We start from the raw sequence: 20,700 nt of genomic DNA, 5'->3' as shown, positions 1-20,700 counted from the left end.
AAGGGAAGAAAATTTACTTCAGGGACTTTTCTTTCTCAAGTTACATCAGGTCAGTCTGAATGCAAGACAGAAAAAATTGAACTTAACTTAGAAGCTGAGGAAAAAAATTTCTAAAACACAATGATATGTAGACTAGAAAATGTTTTTATCTTTGTTATTCCACTGATATGTAGGCCTGAGATTATTCTCAGAGCAAACTAGTTTCCCTGTTCATCCTAAAATTTCTGACAAAATTGTCACTTATGCATAAGGTTAGTTATTTCAATAATTAAGAAATTATAATGCTTTGGAGAATATATCTTGAAAGAAAAGGTTTATGTGAAATCTTATGGACAATGTTGGACATTTCAGAATTTGGAGGTTTTTTTGTTTCACTTTGTTGCTTTGCTTTAACTGGCAACTGCCGTTGTGAACTTAGGGTTAAATTGTTCTTATTTTCTGAAAAAAGGAGAGGAATTGGCTGATTTTAGATATATTTACATAAAAGAGCAAATATAAAATTTATTTAAAATGTACTACTTTTTCAGTGGGTCAGAAAAGCAGTTTTAGGGAATAGTTTATTTTAAAAATTCTGGCTAAATTTCACAATTCTACTTGTTTATAATCTTTTTAAAATGTTGACCTATTTAAAAATTGGAAAGAATAGGGTCAGTCTCAGCAAATAGTCATCCCAAAATGAAGATGGCATAGATTTAACTAATAATACAGTTAAGGGCAAAGGTAGCATTATGAGATGTTTAGGTGATTTATACCAAAAGACAAACTGAAATATTTACTAATTTAGTTAGGGGGTGAGATTGTTGATGAAATGATGAGGGGAAAAGCAAAAAGATTGTTGCTATGGAATGGAGAGAGCAGCTGGGCCACCGTGGGCCCTGAGGTACTCCCCAAGTATATCATTGGTCACCTACTGTGGGAGAGAAGTCATGGGGTTATCAAATGCTTCTCTTCACATGGGAAGCATCATTAACTCCATTACTGGTGAGTGGTGTGTAGAAGGAAAAAAGCATGGAACAAGTTAGAGAACTGTCTTTGTTTGTGCTGCTATAACAAAAATACCATAGACCGAGCAGTTTAAACAACAGTCATAGTTCTGGAGGGTGGAAGTCCGAGATGGTGGTGCCAGCAGATCTGGTGTCTGGGAAGGGCACTCTTCCTGGTTTACAGGTGGTCATCGTCTTGTGGCCTCAAATGAAGGAGAGCAGAGCGAGCGAGCAAGCTCTCTTAAGTTTCTCTTCTTCTAAGGGTGCTAATCTCATTCATTGGGGCTCCACCCTCATGACCTAATTACCTCCTAAAGGCCCCATCTTCAAAAAACATGACGTTGGGGCTTGGCATTTTCAACATATGAATTTGAGGGATTCATAAAAACATTCCTGCCATAACAAGAACCTAGATTCTGGACTGACTTCACCTCTAACAAGCAGTGTCACTTTAGGCAATCCAGTTATCTGTATGATTTTTGGTTTTTTCAGCTGTCAAATGAGGGACTTGGAGTAGATCTCTGAAGCATCTAATTCGGTGACCTAGTTTTTCTTTGCATAAAACAATGACAACAAAATCATTAACACCTGATGATTTATTGCAATAAAAATTGTTTCAGTGTTTGTATTTTTATAAGCTTTATGTGATATAATTTACATACCATAAAATTCACCTGTTTTAAATGTATAGCGTGAGTTTCAGTAAATTATACAGCTGTGAAAACATCACAAAAATCCAAGGCAGCTGCTGCTCTGCTTTCTGTCACTATTTTTTTTTTTTTTTTTGCCTTTTCTAGAAATATGTAAATGGCTTCTTCCACTTAGCAAAATGTTTTTCAGGTTTATCTATTTTGTTGCATGTATCAGTAGTTCCTTTTTATTGTTGAGTAGTGTTCCTTTGTGTGGATATATACCACATTTTGTTTATTGACTAGTTGATGAAAAATTATTTCAGTTTGAGGCAGATATGAGTAATGCTGCTGTGAGAATTTGCATAGTCTTTCTGTGGACATATTTTCTTTCCTCTTAGATAGATAACTAGAAGTGGATTGCTCGGCTCTATGATAAATATATGTTTATGGTTAACTTTTTTAGAAACTGCCAAACAGTTTACCAAAACTGGCTGTGCCATTTTATATTCCCATCAGCAGTATGTGAAGGTTCTAGTTTCTCCACATCATCACCGATACTTGGTATATTATCAATCTTTTTGAATATAGCCATTCTATTGGGCATATAGTTATATCTCATTATATTTTTAATATACTTTTCCCTAATGATGGATGCTGTCAAGCATCTTTTTATGTGCTTACTTGTCATAGTATACCTTCTATGTTGTAAGTGTCTTATTCAAATCTTTTGCCTATTTAAAAAAATTGGATTGATTATCTTATTGAGTTGCAAGAATTCTTTATGTATTCCAGATATGAGTCTTTTGTTAGGTAAATATTTTGCAAATATTTTCTCCCAGTCTTGTCTTTTCATTTTTCTTAATGATGTCTTTTGAAGAGCAAACATTTTTAATTTTGATAAACTCCAAATTATACATTTTTTCTTTAATGGATTGTGGTTTTTTGTGTCCAATCTAAGGAACCTTTGCTTAGCCCAAAGTCAGAAATATTTCTCCTTTGTTTTCTTTAAGAGTTTTATAAGTTTAACTCTTACCTTTAGGCCTATGATCCATTTTGACTTCATTTTTATATATGTTGTAAAATTCTAAGTTCATTTTGTTTTTGCATATTTATATCCAGCTGATTTAGTACATTTGTTGAAAGGACAATCCTTCTCCTATTGAGATACCTTGACACTGTCGTCAGGAATTAATTGACCAGGCCAAGCACGGTGGCTCATGCCTGTAATCCCAGCACTTTGGAAGGCTAAGGCAAGAGGATCTCTTGAGGCCAGGAGTTTAAGTCTACAGTAAGCTATGATCACACCACTGCACTGTAGCCTGGTCAACAGAGTGAGACCCCATCTCTTAAACAAAAAGAAATCAATTGACCATATATATGGATTTATTTTTATTTCTGGATTCTGTTCTGCTCCACTGAAGTATACACACACATACACACACGCGCACGTGCGAATGAAATACAATCATTAGCCACATAACGACATTTTGGTCAATGATGAATCACATATATGATAGTGGTCGCTTAGGATTATAATGGAACGTCCCTATACAGATATACCATTTTTAATCTTTATACCATATTTTTGCTGTACCTTTTCTGTGTTTGGACATGTTTAAATACACAGATACTTAACCATTGTGCTACAGTTGCTTACAGCATTCAGTACAGTAGCATGCTATACAGGTTCGGAACCTAGGAGCAATAGACGCTATACTGTGTGGCCTAGGTGTGTGGTAGGCTGTATTGTCTAGGTTTGTGTAAGCACACTCTATGATGTTTACACAAGGACAAAATCACCTAATAATGTATTTCTCAGAATGTATCCGTGTCATTGTGACACACGACTTAATATATATGTTATAATATACAATTGGCCCTCTGTATCCACGGGTTCCACATTTGTGAATTCAACCAACCGCAGATCAAAAATTCAGAAGAAAAAAAATTGAGCCTATGCATGCTTAAGAAATTGAGCATGTACAAACTTTTTTTTCTCATCATTATTCTCTAAATAAAGTTTAACAACTATTTACATGGTATTAGGTATTATAAGTAATTTAGAGATGACTTAAAATATATGGGAGAATGTGCATAGTTTATATGCAAATACTATACCATTTTATATTAGGGACTTGAGAATCTGTGGATATTGGTATCTACAGGAGGTTTTGGCACTGGTCCCCCACAGATACTGAAGTACAAGTCTAGGTATTTTATTTATATTCTTTATATATATATACACACACACAAACACATACATGTAAATATATAAAAATAACATATATATATATATATATATATATATGTCCTTATAGTATCCCACTGTCTTGATTACTGTAGGTTTACACTAAGTTTAAAAATCAGGTAATGTAAGTCCATCAACTTCTTTACTAAAATTATTTTGACTATTCTGTGTCTTGCACGTCCATATAAATTTTAGGATCAGCTTGTTAATTTCTTTTTTTTTAAAAGCCCACTAGAATTTTGATAGGGATTGCATTAAATAAAATACATCAATTTAGGGAGAAGTGACATCTTAACAATATTGAGTCTTCCTGTACATGAAATTAGTATCTGATTTATTTAGTTCTTCTGCAGTTTTTCTCAGCACTGTTTTATATTTTTCAGTATACTGATTTTGAACTTCTTTTTAAAACTTATTTCTAAATATTTTAATCTTTTTGATACTATTATGGCTGGAGTTTTTAAAATTTCATTTTAGATTGTCACTAGCATATTTGAAAATACAATTGATTTTTTGTGTATTGATCCTGTGACTTTGCTGTGCTTCTTTACTAGTTCTGGTGGGGTTTGTTGTTGATTTCTGAGGATTTTCTTTGTAAAAAATAAAGTATTATTCTTGAAAATGATATCCCTGGAAGTCCACATTACTCTTATTCAAGTGATGTTGCTGAAGCTTAAAACATTTTTGGAACTCCTGATTCAGAATTAGTTAGACAAGTTACCAAGCACATAAGAAAATCCATTTTTATTGTTTATTGGTGGCTATCTTGCTTTAATTCTTTTTTAGGTTTGTACTGAGGACATGTTATTTTTTTACATATCTGATAGACATTACAAGATAGAAGTTAGGCAGGCAGTTAAATATATAAATCTGAAGTTCAAGGAGAAGGCTGTAGATGAAAGTTTAAGTTCGTGAGTTATCAGATCATGTATATTTAAGGCCATGTGACCCGACATGATCACCTAAAGAGATATTCACCAGAAGTCCAACAATCCTCAGAAGAAAAATTGAGTAGGTCCGAAAAAGGCTTGAGAAGTGTATTAAGGCCAGGAATCTAGGGGGCCCTGAGGGACTGATGTTAAGAATATAACTGATTAACCATTGATTCATCTGTGAGCCACTTGCCTGTGTGAAATGTTTTAAGTTAATCTTTTAATAGTTCCCTTGTTTTAAAGAGTATACATGTGTTTCACAGGAAGTTGATCTTCGTAAGGTCAGTGATGTCTCCACTGTTTTATCTTTTGAATCATTTGAATAGTTATTACTTGGCATTTATTTTTTTCTCCAGAATAATATGATTTTTAATCATTAAGCATTCTAGTAATTATACTAATTTAATACCCGGTTTGGTATATCATTCTGATTCTGTTATCTACATTGCAAATATTATTGACTTCATAAGACTCTCACCAAATATCGGCTTTTCTTTCATTCCTAGGCAAATACTGTGGTCTCGGGTTGCAAATGAACCATTCAATTGAATCCAAAAGCAATGAAATTACCGTGCTGTTCATGAGTGGAATCCATGTCTCTGGACGAGGATTTTTGGCCTCATACTCAGTCATAGAGAAACAAGGTAATTTTCACCTTATACAATGGTTCCTACATTTTGCAATTTCTAATAACAAAAATGGAATGTTTCTTTACCTGTTATCTGAAATTGGAATAGAGCAGAAAGACTGAATAGTTAATAACACATATATAAATTTGACAAATAAAATTAGAGCAGTTTCAGAATTCCAAAAATTAAAAAGTATATTCATTTTTATATAAAGTCCATATTTAATACTTCCCTCCCTTTGCTGATTTTTTCACTTTTAGAAAATTGGAACACTAACTATAATAGCTTTTTAAAAATTTATAAATTATTGAAATGTATCATATCAATTTAAGGCTTTATTATCCACAGTTTACCATTATATGGTTCTGTGTTAAAGACAATATTACCGTTCTTTTCAAAGAATAGTCTCATATCACCAGGACTACCCTGGGGATTGCTGAGATAGTACAAAATAAACGGGAGGTATTTTCTGAATTGCTAATGTTTAGAGTCTGAAGGGGGGAAAAATTAAAAGTTTTTTTTTTTTTTGCACGCCTTATCCCATTCATCAAGTATTTGTTTTATTTGAACTAGAGTGAATGGGTTAAACTATATTCAGAACACTAGTTGAATTTCTTATACTTATTCTTGTGTGGCCTTTCAGTCACAGTTTCTTGTAACGACTCATTCATCTAAAGGCTGGTTGGCTTTGGTTGAGATCCTCAGTGTGTTTCCATCTAGGAAACTTAGCTGCCACAGTGAATTCCATGGATATTTTCAAGGAACATGACATGTCCCAGCTTAGAAGTCTAGTTGAAGATTTAGAGTATTTGGGAATTAAAAGATTGTGAAAAATCTTGCTTTAACAGCTAACTCGTTTGTTCCATTTCACAAAGACTTGTTAATGTTAGAGTCCACATTGCTGATAGAGTCATGTTTTTGTGTAAGATAAATTTTCATTATCTTGTGCAAGAGCCCATTGCAAAATTATATTCCCTAGATGCCTTATTTCCTGCTCCCCGCTTGGTACTGGAGAAACAGCAGTAAATGAGACAAACACCACGACGACACCTTCATGGGGCTCACACCACAGCATTGGAAACAGACATTAAACATTTGGTTACTTAATTGCAATTATGATATAAGTATGATGAAAGAATCCTGCAAATGAAAGGAAGGCAGAGGTATTCAGGGAGTGGAAGAATGATAAAGAGCAGAGCTTTCCTGAGTAAGTCACTTTTAAGCTGAGAACTGAAGGATTACTTGGAGGTTCCGATCAGACAAGGAAGGAAGAACATTCTAGGGAAGAGAACACAGGTGCAAAGGCCTTATGGTGGGAAGGAGCTTTGGGGGAACTGGCAAAAAGCCAGTGTAGCTAGAGTGAGTGGAGGCTGAGTAGGGCTCATTCTGAACCTCATAGAAAATGTAAGGGTTGGAGCTTTTTCCTAAGAGTGTGTGGAAGCTGTTAGACCAGAGTAGTGTGTGACTGGATGTATGTTTTTGTTTGTTTTTATAGTTTTCCTTGCTCTGTGAAGAGTAGGTCAAGGAAAAGTAAGAATAAATGCAGGGAAGCCCATTGAGAGGCAGTTAGAGGAGACCAGGTCAGAGATTATTGAATTAAGAGGTCTCATTAACTCTCCAGAGTTATGTCAGTTTTAAAAGACTTTGGAATCAGACATATCTTCTACAAGGAAACATTTCAAAAAATTAGGACTTATCCTGCTGGAGTTTAAGTTGTGGTTACTTTGAACATAAGGAAGCCCTCTTTGATGAAGCTCTGAACTATTGTGATGCCCAGCTTATGTCTAGGACGTGGTATCTAGTGTCCTCTTCCAATTTTGTTTCTAGTTTTTACTAAACTTTTTATAAAACTTTATGAATTTTTTTTTTTCTATTTTTAATGATCTTTGAGCAGGAGTGTCCAGCCTTTTTCATTACCAGTTATCTCTTTTCATTTCCACCTGTAAACCTCATTTTTGGAAGATTGTATTTGAACTAATGAAAGGAAAAGTTCTCATTTCACCACTGGGTAGCAAGTAAAGATGCATATATAAATATGAATATGAAACTTCTAAAATTTATGAGAGGACTAGTATTTCCACTCCAAGTTGATATAATCCCATCAAATTCCAGCTAGACTTTCTGAAAAATTGAAGATGCATGTGGACCTTTGAGGTATCTTGGACATTAATACTGGCAACCACTGTTTAGAAATTCTATAAAGAGAATCCCCTATGGTCTTATTGAGAGAGGCTGAACCAACAACTCAGTGGTCCAAACTTACTAACTCAGATCTTTTAATCTAGTAATAATAAATGCTACTGACATTTCATTCTAAACAATAGATTTAAAACATAGCATTTACCATTGGACTTGAAAAATAAAATGAGTTTAATAAATGAGTGAATTAAATTCCTGTTTTTGAATCTCTATTCAATGATGGTCACTTTCTAGGAAGACCTCAACATTTCTAGGATTATTCTGGATGATGATTTTTTTAAGTTGTTCTAGTTATAGTACAGTGAAATCAGAAGACATATCTTTTAATACATTTGCATGAAAGCTTCAAGGCAGTATTTATTTGTATGCACCATAACTGAGGTGTGTGTGTGTACACACATGATTGAAAAGCGATAAGCCTGGTTTGCTTTTTGGAGAACATGAAATCAACACTTAAAAGGCAATGGTAAGCCTCATTACTTTAGATTTCACCAATCCAGAATTTTGTAGTATTCAATCTGAAGTTTGCCTTCATTTTCTGGAGAAAAATAGCAACTAGTTTAAAATTTCAGGTGATATAAAATGACACAAGGTAGATATTAATGTACTTCCTAATTGGAATTCATAAATAACTTATTCATTGTCTGACATCCCTTAGAATCTGATGTCAGTGCACGTAAGACTTGTGAACAGCTGAGCCTGGAAAATATTCCCATTTGACAGGATATTGTTGCTATATGGTGGATTATTTTTAGAATTAACACCAATATTATAAAAATTTTCTGATTGCTACACTCTTTGACCACATTTTTTTGCAAATATTTTCCATTTCTTCCATCTTACATTAGATTACATTAACTTATAAATGAAACGTAGGGCTGAATAGAGAATTCCTTTCTAATAGAGTCCAAATTTCTGTAACTGTTAATATTTTTTCTTCATGGAATGTTTTTGGTTTTGAAAATAAAGTGTGAATTCCTTAGTTGCTTGCTGTCTTAACTGTACAGTAAGACAGTAAACATGTTTATAGAATATGTTTTAAGTACTACACTTAGCTAGGTTTCTATTTGTAATTTTTATATTGTGTTCCAAATTTTTGTCATTGTATCCGGCAAACATTTTAAAACTCTTACACTATTAAACTAATCTTAGTAAGATTTTATTAATGAAATTTCAGTTTACATTGATATCTTTAGATATGTACATATTTACACACAAATGAATATACATAATGTGTGCATAGTTAACATGCAGAAAAATATTTGTAGTTTGGTGTCAATTTGTAGAACAAAGGTGCTGATGAGCAAAGTGTTACCAATTTTGTAGAGAAAGAGAATTTAAAACAGAATTAATTTAAGATGGTGTTAACCAAAAGAGGCAATTCAACTTATGGGATAGAGTTTATTCCAAGCTGACATACAAACAACCTGAAGAGCACCTTAATGATTTTAGTGTTTTTTGTGTCTTTCACTTTTTTAGTACCTTAGGAGTGCTGTCTCGTGCTATACAATGGCTATATCCTTCACCATTTATAAATACTAATGTGTTTATTAGTGTCCTAGGTACTGCGTAGGTCACAAAGGAATTGTGCTATGTCTTATATTTATTTTTTAATATTGGAAATTTAGGTGTAGAAAGCATTTGATTCGACGTAGTTAACAATATGTTAACAATATAGCCTATCTGACTACTGGGGTTTTGCTTAGGCAACTGAGCCATGCATACATCATCCATAAGAAAACATTAATTATTTTCTTCCTTTTTTTTTTTTTTTTTTTTTGTTGAGACAGAGTCTCACTTTGTTGCCCAGGCTAGAGTGAGTGCCGTGGCGTCAGCTTAGCTCACAGCAACCTCAGACTCCTCGGCTTAAGCGATCCTACTGCCTCAGCCTCCCGAGTAGCTGGGACTACAGGCATGCGCCACTATGCCCGGCTAATTTTTTCTATATAGATTTTTAGGTGTCCATATAATGTCTTTCCATTTTTAGTAGAGATGGGGTCTCGCTCAAGCTGGTCTCGAACTCCTGACCTTGAGCAATCCACCCGCCTCGGCCTCCCAGAGTGCTAGGATTACAGGCGTGAGCCACCGCGCCCGGCCGGAAAACATTAATTATTTTCATCTGAGAAATTTTTTCCTGAACTTGTACTGTGGACTCTGCTTCCATAGATGGCATTGTAATATTTCTTAGAGAAACACAAAATTTGTAAAAGGAGAGGAGAGGTAAAAAAAAAAAAAAAAAAATACCTAGTTATAGTATCTGGTATTTAGTAAATATTAGATAACTCTGAATAACAATAAATTATGTTGTGATATGTATGTGAATTTCTTTTAACAAAATTGCAGATTGTACAAATCAGTACCAGATTCCTATCATGGAAACAAGGAATTAGTCCTAAGATCACACAATAATATCATCAGGAGAATTTAGCAGCAAGACCAGGCTTATCCTACATCCTGTAGCACTTGAACAAAATTATCTGTCCTCAGACTTAAAAGTCAAGGTTACTGACAAGGTGTGAATTATGAAAGCAAGACAACATGCTCCTTAAGGCTCTAGGAAATTGGTTATTTAAAGTATTTTGGAGCAAATAAAGGAGAGGATTTGTAGGTATACATTTTCTTGAGTCTTCGTATGTTTCCTTATTTCCAATAAACAAATATAGTAATTTAGGAGTAGTATTTTATGCTTTCTTGAGTTAGAATAAATACAGGCACTCAGGCCTTAGTTTAGAAATAAATGGATTTTTAAAAGAACCAAGTCAAGTGGCTTCAACACAGCAAAAATTATACGCTGCAGCTAATATAGTTGGTTTTATACTGTTGTAAGTGTTGGGCACTAACATTACTGAGAGTCTTTTTCAATTAAGAATACAAAACAGAGTATTAATTGGTGGAAAATTGTAATGAATATATTTCACAATCTTGCAGTCTCAGAAATAGCCAACACTGTCAATCAAAAATATGTCTAAGATAGTGACCAATGTGCTTACTTTTTAACTGGTTTTTTTAACATACAAAATATTTATATTTTCATGGTATTATGTATGGGTCATCATAATATTTCATGTTTAAATAAATATTTCATGGAGGAGTTATAAAGTTCTCTAGCCTTTGCAGTTACGTGTTGGAAAATTTTTAAACTGTACTTTAAATTAAAAAAAAACTGTGCGTATCAATTATGGCTGATAATGATATAGCTAAGTTTGTGGCTGTCTTAGAATGTCTGATATTAGTGTCTTCATTAAGAAAACCCTGAAATTTTTCATCCTGTTGTTGACTATCAGTTTACCTTCATCTTTGTATTCTCTCATGCTCTTCCTCACAATCACATTATGCTGACTTCAAAGCCCCATGTGAGCCGGCCTCTTCTAGAAAGCCTTCTAGGATTAAGGAAGGCAGGTAATGGGGAAGGATGGAAGTTCTTTTTATAGGGATTATGATTACACTCACTTTGGGTTAGACTCTATGGTTGAGACTAGTGACACGGTAAATGCTGATTCTTTTGGGGGTTATGCAAGGAAAAGAGAGAATGCCAGTCTGCATCAGTAGAACCCCCGGGCATTCTGCTTAGTACTGCTGTCGCTCTCTCTTGTCCAGAGCACCCAAATGAAAAACATAGACTTAGTATTTTGTGTAGTAACACATATGGTATAGTCTTTTGTGTGTATTAAATGTTTCATTAAAATTACCAAAAACAATTATATGCAGAGGCTCTTAGTTAAAAATGTAGTAAATTATCTACTGCCCTGCACTTTGAACATATCACTGATTTTATGGCATTATAGGACATGTTGAAGTGGATCAAGCATGATAATTGAGTGCTTTGTTAGTATTTATTATTATAATCTAAGCACATTATATATAATAAGTTCATCTTTTAAGTTGCTTAGTTCAAAAGTTTAGTGTGCCTTTGACTCCTCTTTTTCTATCAAACTTCATATCCATCTGCCACGTGTACGTAAATCAGAATCCGACTACATCTTAACAGCTCCACTACTACCACTCTAGTTCAAGTTACCACCAGCTTTTACCCCAGTTATGGCGAGAAATTTCTTACTGACCTCGTTTCTGCTCTTTCCTCCCCTTCAGTCTAATCTCAATCCAGCATTCAATGTGATCATATTAAAAATAGAGTCCCATCTCTACCAAATGCCCTTCCCAGACCCTATGGGATTTGGCTTCCCATGGCTTGCCTGACTTCACTTATTTTCTCCTTATTCACTGTGGCTTCAGACATGCTGGGCATGTTCCCACCCAGGGCCTTTCTTTGATTCCCACTGCCCATTCTCAGATCCGCACACCTCATATCTCACTTCTCACCTATTTTAGAGTTTTATTCAAATGTCGCCTTTACAGTGAGGTCTAACCTGACCACTCTACTTAAAATTGCAACTCCTTAACTTTCCCTGACCTTCTTGCTCTCTATTTTTCTAAACTATTCATCATCTTCTCACATACTATGTGTTTTTCTCACTAATATTTATTTTCTCTTACCTCACACTGGAGGCACATTCCCCATATGCAGGAGTTTTTATCCGGTTATTCTTTGTTCTTTATCCCATGCCTAGAACAACACCTGGTCATAATAGATGTTTATTAAATATTTGCTAAATGAATAAATGACTGAACTGCCAGCCCTGGCTCTTTATTAGGCTTTATTTCATGCATCAATGCAGATGTATTGTATATGAAAGGAAATTGTTATTACTTCTATGATAGCTTTTTTCTTTATTTTTAAAAATTTTATAACAGTTCTATTGAGATATAATTCACACGACATACACAACATACAATTCTCCTAAAGTATACAATTCATTAATTTTCAAGTATATTCAGAGTTGTGCAATCATCACTACAGTCGATTTTAGAACATTTTTATCACACCAAAAGAAACTCTATAGTTAGTAACAGTTATTCCCCATTTCTCACCTCCTAAGTGACCACTATTCTACTTTTTGGCTCTATAGATTTGCCTGTTTCATATAAGTAGTATAGTATATGGTATATACTATATAGTATATATAGTATGTGGTATGTTGTTACTGGCTTCTTTCACTTACCATGTTTTCAAAGTTCATCCATGTTGTAGCACATATCAGTACTTCATTTATTTTTATGGCCAAATAATATTCCACTGCATGAATATACCACATTTTGTGTGTCCATTGACCAGTTCATGAACGTTTGTGTACAAATGTTTGTGGGGACGAATGTTTTCAATTCTCTTGGATTTAACCTATTAATGGCAGAATTACTTGGTCCTATGCTAACTCTATGTTGAAGTTTTTAAGAAACTGCTAGACAATTTTTCAAATTTTACAATTCCATTTTACAATTGGGACCATTTTACAATTCCACTAGCAGTGTGTGAGGGTTCCAAATTCTCCATATCCTTGCCAATGCTTGCTATCTGTCTTTTGATTCTCACCATCCTAGTGGGTGTACAGTGGTATCTCATTGTGATTTTGATTTGCATTTCCCTGATGGATAATAACGTTGAGCATCTTTTTATGTGTTTATTTGCCATTTATGTATCTTCTATAGCTGTTCAGGTCCTTTGCCCATTTTTTAATTAGTTAATATGTCTCTTTAATGTCATGTCATAATGTTCTTTATGAATTCTGCAAACTAGACCCTTATGGTATATATGATCTGAAAATATTTTCTCCCATTCTGTGGGCTTTCTTTTTTTTTTTTAATTAAAAATTTAAATTTTATTCAAAGTTTAATTACAAATATGTATATATGTATGTGTATGCCTTTACAAAGACAGATTTGAATCTTAGCGTATGTTCATCATTAAAGGAAATGCTAAGTTAGTGAAAATAATATTAATGTATCAGTAATTAACTTTGAAGTTATACAGCACTTGAAAATAAATTTGTATCCCTTTTTAAGTTTCAGAAAAGAACATTTTTCATTTTGACTTCACTGCACTTGATTTTCTTGTGACTATCAAATAGAATGCTTCACTTATCTGACATTGACAGTGACCCCAGTGTTCCAAATACATGAATTTTCAAGGTGACTCAAGCACTAATACTTTTATGGTAATTATATTGCCATTTTCTTCCCTTATTAAACAGATTACTGAAAGTGATTTTTAACCCTTTTTAGGGTCATGACCATGATAAAATGTATTTTCAGCCCTTCTAGACCCACTCTTCATACTTTAGGTCTTTAAATGACTGTTACCATTACTTACTATTCTAATTAATTTAATGGCTGTTTCTGCTTGGGAATGTAGTTAATGAGCCCTACTGATCATTTCCCCCATGATAATATCTTCATTCATTCACTCATTCATGTATACAAATATTTACTGGATACTCCATGCCAGGCACTGTTCTAGGCACCAAGGATGCAGCAGTCACAAGGCAAGCGAGTTACTTCGCTGGTTACCTAATCATTTTGCAACTTTCAAATTGCAAATACACCAGAGAGAAACGGTTACAAAGCATCAGGCTAGATACATGTGGATCTTTACTTTAGGAGGATTTTTGCTACATATGCTTTTTTAAAAATGTCGTGGTAAAATATACATATAGTTTACCATTTTAACCATTTGTAAATGTAGTTCTGTGGTGTTAAGTACATTTACATTGTTGTTGTAACAGTTACCATCAATCCAGAACTTTTTCATTGCTGACTGAAACTATACCCAAAAACACTAACTGCCTTGTCCCGCCTCTGTATGTTCTTTTAATGTCCCCTAATTAGTGACAGGGGCCATACTCTATATTCTAAAACTGGTACCTCAATTGCCAATGTGTCCATGCTCTCACATCTGAGGGGGGAGTAAGATAGTCATTTTGAAATAATTTTGTGCTGTAAATAATTCAGAGCACGTAAACTTGTTTTTCTTTAGTAAAATGTTAACATCTTTTGTTTCAAAAAAAATGACCTCCCTCTCTCATGTACTCTTGGTGGGAGTATAAATTGGCAAAGCCTTCATTCTATTTATTTGTATATGTGTTTGATTTTTGGAAAATGCTTAGACCTTTTTCCATTTCTTTCTTTCTTTCTTTTTTTTTTTTTAAGACAGAGTCTGATTCTGTTGCCCTGGCCTAGAGTGCAGTGGTGTCCTCATAGTTCACTGCAGCCTTCAACTCTTGGGCTCAAACCATCCTCCTGCCTCAGCCTCCCCAGTAGCTGGGACTACAGGTGTGCACCACCATGCCCAGCTAATTTTTCTATTTTTTGTATAGACAGGTTCTCATTCTTGCTCAAGTTGGTCTTGAACTCTTGGCTTCAAGTAATCCTCCCACTTCTGCCTCCCAGAGTGCTAGGATTACAGGTATGAGCCACTGTGCCCGGCCTGCCTATCTTCCTTGATAGTGTCCTTTGAAGTTCAAAAGTCTTTAATTTTGATGAACTTCAATTTATCTATTTTTATTTGGCTACTTGTGCTTTTGATGTCGTATCTAAGAAACCACTACAGGTCACGATTTATATTTTCTTCTAAAAGTGTTACAGTTTTAGCTCTTAAGTTTAGGTCTGCTTTGAGTTAATTTTTGTATGTAGTGTCAGGTAGGGGTTCAATTTCATTCATTTGCATGAGGGTATCCAGTTGTCCCAGCATCATTTGTGAAAAAGGCTATTCTTCCCCTGCACTGAATTGTCTTGGCACTTTTGTTGAAAATCAATTGACCGTAAATTTGAGGGTTTATTTCTAGACTCACAATTCTATTCCATTGACTCTCAGTTCTATCTCATTGATTATAATAACTTCTTATCCATTCATGTAGAAGTCTCTGAGGGAGATGGCTTCTTTTATTCTGTATTCATCTTGCCCAGACTGTGTTCTTGTTAGCTGGGAGCACAGTAGTGATGGCAGTTTTCTGGAAGGCTGTTTAGTTGCATAAAGCTTTCAAGAGAGACACATTTTAAAGCTGCTTAATTCCCTGCTTAATTTGATGTTGTTTTCTTTGCCTTTATGGGGTTGTAAACCTCGAAGCGTGTGACCGTGGCTGGCTTTTTTGTCTTCAGTCTTCTTGGCTCTCCTTGTAGCTATCTATTTTGAATTCTTATTTTCCTCTTAAAGAGCTCTTTTGGAATTTGAGAGCAAGGTCAGTGAGTTGCACATTTGCATGGCATAATGTGGAGTTTCAGCACTGCATGGACTTACAACCAAAGCTCTGTTCTGGTCAAATACATCCGCAGTTGACCAGCTTTCTGGCATGTGACCTAAAGATAATGGGGCCAGCTGGCAGTCATCTTGGGGTTTGAACGCCATATTGGACCACACACTACCTTTTCATCTAGGCTATTAATCTTAGAAGTTCAACTTCTAATCTTAGAAGTTGGAAATTCTTTTGGTGGAGCAGGAAAGTGGAAAATCTATTCTCATTGATGCTGTGCAAAGATTGAGAGGAGTAACTAGAGCATAGGTAATTCAGTTTGTCTGCTTTTCCCAGTTGGTCAGCTAGATAGTAGTGAACCCCTGTTCAGACCTATACCCTCTTAAGCTCCTAAAACTTAATTGTCATTCAAATGCCTATGGTATATAGTTACTAATCTATACAACTGCTCTCAAAATACCACTTTCCTATTAGTATAACACAATTATTATGCTCTAGTTCTTTCAAGACACATTTCATTTGGATAATAAACACAAAATTTCTTCATTACCATAAAATAGAATGATCATCCTGTACTTGCTGCAGGAGCCATTAATTTAACAAATATTTACATACCGTCAGTGATCTTAGAAGTATGCTGTGTGCTATCTCCACTGACATATTGGCCACCCTTGACACGCAGTTCTTTAAATCACTTATTTTTGTGATTGCCTTCAGTCTTCTTGCAGGTTTTCCTCCCTATGAGTTAGTAAATAATTGGACTTAGCCAAACATGCTAACAATCAGAAACTTCTTTTCATCCATTAATTTAATAAATGTTCATTGAAAGCCTCCTGTACACCATACACTGTGATTGCTGCTGGCAATATAAAGCTGAGGACAAACAGCCTCAGTCTCTGTCCTAGGACTAGGCATTATAGAACAATGTTGTTTATAACTCTATAATTCAACAAATCAGTCTTGCATGACACATGGCACTATGAGAACATATAATAGTCATCTCTTCATTAAAACTCACAAACAAAACTTAAGTACCTACTATGTACTAAAGGGGTTTGACTTGTGAAAGTGAGGGACAGCTTCTGTGAGGAAGTGACAGTTAAGGTGAGGTCTTTGAGAAGAGTCAGCGAGGCTAAGGGGGAGGGGGAAAGCCTTCCAAAGACCAAGAGTGCCAGGAGGGACCAAAAAAAGGCCAGAGTGGTGAGAAGCCACTATGGGTACACAGGGGACTGGAGAGTTAGGTGGGGCAGGCACTTCGAGACCCTGTGGGCTGAGTTGTGAGGGCTTTGCTTTTTATCTTAAGAGCATATCATTGAAAAGGTTTTTTTGACCAAAAGCCACATTTTACATAGCCTATCAACTAGGTCTTAATAAGAGGCAGGGTAGCTCTTATTCAGATGTATTGATTTCTAGGTAGAGAATGTTAAATTTTAAAAGTTTTGTTTTCTACAGAGCAGTGCTTCTCCACCTTAAGAAATTACCTGGAAGACTTGTTAAAACAGATTTTTGGGTCCCACCTCCAGAGAGTCTATAAATCTGAACGAGGTTCAAGAATTTGAATTTCTATTACAATCCCAGAAGGTGCTGATGCTGCTAGTCCTGTCTGTGGACCAGATTCTGAATACCAGGCAGTTAGAGCCACAAAATTAACTCACCTTTTTTTTGGACATTGTTTTCCTTGTGTATAAACAGCAAAGAATCATTTTTAGTTATATAGTAACCAAGAAATATTTTTTGTGTGTGTTTTGGGAGCTGCATTTTACACAAGCCACTTTAAGGCTGTAAATATTACTTACCTATGCATGTTCTATATATATGATATGTGACTTCATGAGGTGATGTGGTAGTAAATATTAATAGTGTTGGGAGACATAGCTCTAAAAATAAAGAAACTTAAAATCAGAAAGAAATTGTGAGTTACAAAAATTTGTAAAGTTTTTAATACCACCTTGAGATGCTGTTGAGATCTGGAAAATTAGAACAGTACATTTGGGGTCAGTCATGGTGGCTAATGCCTATAATCCCAGCACCTTGGGAGGCTAAGCCTAGAGGATCGCTTGAGGCCAGGAGTTTGATACCAGCCCGGGCAACATAGCAAGAAACTGTCTCTACAAAAAAGAAAAAACTAACAATAATAATTAGCCACAGCTGTAGTCCGAGCTGCTCAGGAGGCTGAGGCAGAAGGATAGTTTGAACCCAGAAGTTCAAGGCTATAGTGAACTATGATCATGCCGCTGAACTCCAACCTGTCAGAGCAAGACCCTGTCCCTAAAAAAAAATAATAATGAAAATAAATTTTTGAAAAAGAATAATATGATTTGAAATTCTGAAACACTTGGTGTTTCAGCAAGAGTAAATCTGTGTATTAATTGAATCAGTTTTTTATTTTTGTTTTTTCTAGATCTGATTACTTGTTTGGACACTGCATCCAATTTTTTGGAACCTGAGTTCAGGTATGAACACGTTTGTGACCTTTTTTATTGCTTAAATGTTGCTCTTCTTCCACTTCTACATTCTTATTCTGTGAACACTTAAAATTCATGCATATATGGTATAGCACATAATCATTGTTCCAAGACTCCAATAAATTAGAGCTTATGTAAAGCCATTTGGTTGCTACATTTAAATTTTGCTTTCATTGTAGTATTTAGATCTTCTCCAAAATGAAAGTATAATTTTAATATGTTTTAAAAGTAGAACTAAGTTGCTCTTCAAAATCTGATAAAACTGCTAATAAAAGCAGAAAAGCTATTTATCTTTTCTCAAAAAAGGGAACAGGACAGTTTGGCTTTTATAGAATTCTTCAGTGTTTTTACCAAAGTAGCATTTCTGCTACTATTTGTCTGCTTTGTGCCTTTGTTTCTTGCCTAGATTAGTATTAACTTCTAACTGATTTCCCATTTCTAACATTTGCTGCTTTATTCTGCCATTCACACTGCTGTTAAGTTCTTTTCTAAAATATATATCTGATCATTTCCCTGCTTAAAGATCTTGAGAAACTCCTTATTATGATTAAAAATTTGTCCAGCTTACTTAGCCTGGTCTTCAGAGTCCTTTAAAAGTAGTCCTTGGGCCATTTTTCCATTCTCATCTGATTTTCTCCATGCTGAAATGGCTCTGGATTATTTACACTGCCCTGAGCTCTGAGAGTTTTTATCTAGAATCACTCTATTCCTCTCTGCTTGACAAAATCATTCGCATCTTTTAAGACCCATCTCACTAACCTCCTCCCAGCTCACTACCACTGCCTTCATAAGAACCTTAATTTTGTTTTCAAAGATGGTTTCTCTGTGTAGGAAGGGTGCCCTCTTCAGCATTTGAGGGAGCCCTAGTCAGCTGGGGTAACCTTGGCACCGGGGTACGGTAGGCAGCCCTGCCAGAGGGTCAAGCCCTCCCTCCACTCTCCAGCTCCACCATCACCCAAATCCAGGCTCCTGTCGGTCCTCTCGGGGCTGCCACACTGTCTGCCTGACGGTGTCCCAGGTTCCACTCATGATTCCTTATAATCTCTTTGCTTCCTTAGAGCCAGAATAATCTTCTTTAAAAATATTAATTGGATTATGTATGTAAGCCGTCAGAATGCTTTACTGTCCTCCTATTTTTACTTAGACATATATTCCAGACTCCTCGCCATAGCCCACAAGGCCTCGGCATGATCGGCCCCTGCCTTTCTCTCCAGCTGAACTTACCTTTGCTCGCTGCGGTCTGCTGGCACTGCCATCCTCACTTACACCCACACCCCAAGGCCCTCCCGGCTCATGGGCGTGCTCGTGCTTCTGATTGGCGTGCATGTCCCACCACTTGTTCCCGTGACATCCGTGAGCTCTCTGCTGAGGCTTCACTTCCTCAGGGCCCATTCCTGCCTGAGGTGGTGCAGAGTTCCATGTGAGAGCACAGACTCTGGGGCCCATCTGCCACCTGCCAGCCGTGTGGCCTGGGCATACAGTTTCTCAGTTTCCTTATCTGTAAAATGAGGACAATAATAGTATCTCCCACGTAGGGTTCTTGTGGGGATTACCTGATGCACTTAGGATGCTGCCTGGCAATTCAGTAAGTTTACCGAATGATTATATTCCTTTTATTAAGTTAGGTTTCTCCCAGTTATTTCCAAGTGCCTTCTTTTCATGTCAGAATCAAAATCGAATTCTTTATGTAAATATTGGTTTAATGTCTTCTTCCACCACTGGAATATAAACTCAGTGAAGACGGCGCCGTATTTGGTTGACCTTTGTAAACCCAATCCCTAGCACAGCCCAACACTCAGTAGACAACACAATAGACATTCAGATAACTATGTTGAGTGGGTGGGTGGGTGGGTGAATAAATGAATGAACCTTTTCACATGCAACTTAAATTCAGTCAATGGAAGGTTGGTAAAATACATTATGGTTTATCCACAAATTAGATTATCATATACCTATTAAAATATGAAGAATAGGTCTTATAGTAGAAATATGTCTACCATTCTACCCACCATTCATTATGAAGTAAAACAATCGAAACGATATGTAGAATGTATGAGTAAAAATACATTATCTATGTATGGATGGGAGAAGATCTGAAAGAGCTTTTTAGAAGTTGTGGTTCTTTCAGGGTAATGAAGATTATGATATTTACATTGAACTGAAAAGTGTATAGTGATATTCGCGGGGGAAGGATGTTCCCCCGCAAAAGTACAGCATTATATAACTTTTTACTTGTTTTCATTTTTCAGTAAGTACTGCCCAGCTGGTTGTCTGCTTCCTTTTGCAGAGATATCTGGAACAATTCCTCATGGATATAGAGATGTAAGTTAGATATAGACTTATTTTAAAGTTGTGATACAACTTTATTTTTTTAGAACTCCAGAATAGTTAGATGTATATCTAATATGTATCTTTATCTTTCTGTTTTTCAGAAATTATTTATTAGTAATATATTTTACTCTCCTACTAAAAATCTATTGTGTTACAGTACCAGTAATCTATATTTATGAGAAAACTGCTCAGGTCAACTG

At 35.4% G+C, this 20,700-nt stretch overlaps 1 protein-coding gene across 1 annotated transcript in view; it reads left to right on the top strand.

Annotated features, from left to right (window-relative positions):
• The window catches only part of DCBLD2 (discoidin, CUB and LCCL domain containing 2), an 81,010-nt gene that overhangs the window by 40,677 nt on the left and 19,633 nt on the right, over positions 1-20,700 (top strand). Inside the window, exons 3-5 of the mRNA XM_069472528.1 lie at positions 5,302-5,439; positions 18,106-18,157; positions 20,419-20,491. Coding sequence (XP_069328629.1) covers positions 5,302-5,439; positions 18,106-18,157; positions 20,419-20,491 — 263 coding nt within the window. The remainder of the gene's footprint in view (positions 1-5,301; positions 5,440-18,105; positions 18,158-20,418; positions 20,492-20,700) is intronic.

The sequence above is a fragment of the Eulemur rufifrons genome, chromosome 7 (assembly GCF_041146395.1).
Source record: "Eulemur rufifrons isolate Redbay chromosome 7, OSU_ERuf_1, whole genome shotgun sequence".
Lineage (NCBI taxonomy): Eukaryota > Metazoa > Chordata > Mammalia > Primates > Lemuridae > Eulemur > Eulemur rufifrons.
This window is presented reverse-complemented; position numbering and strand designations above follow the sequence as displayed.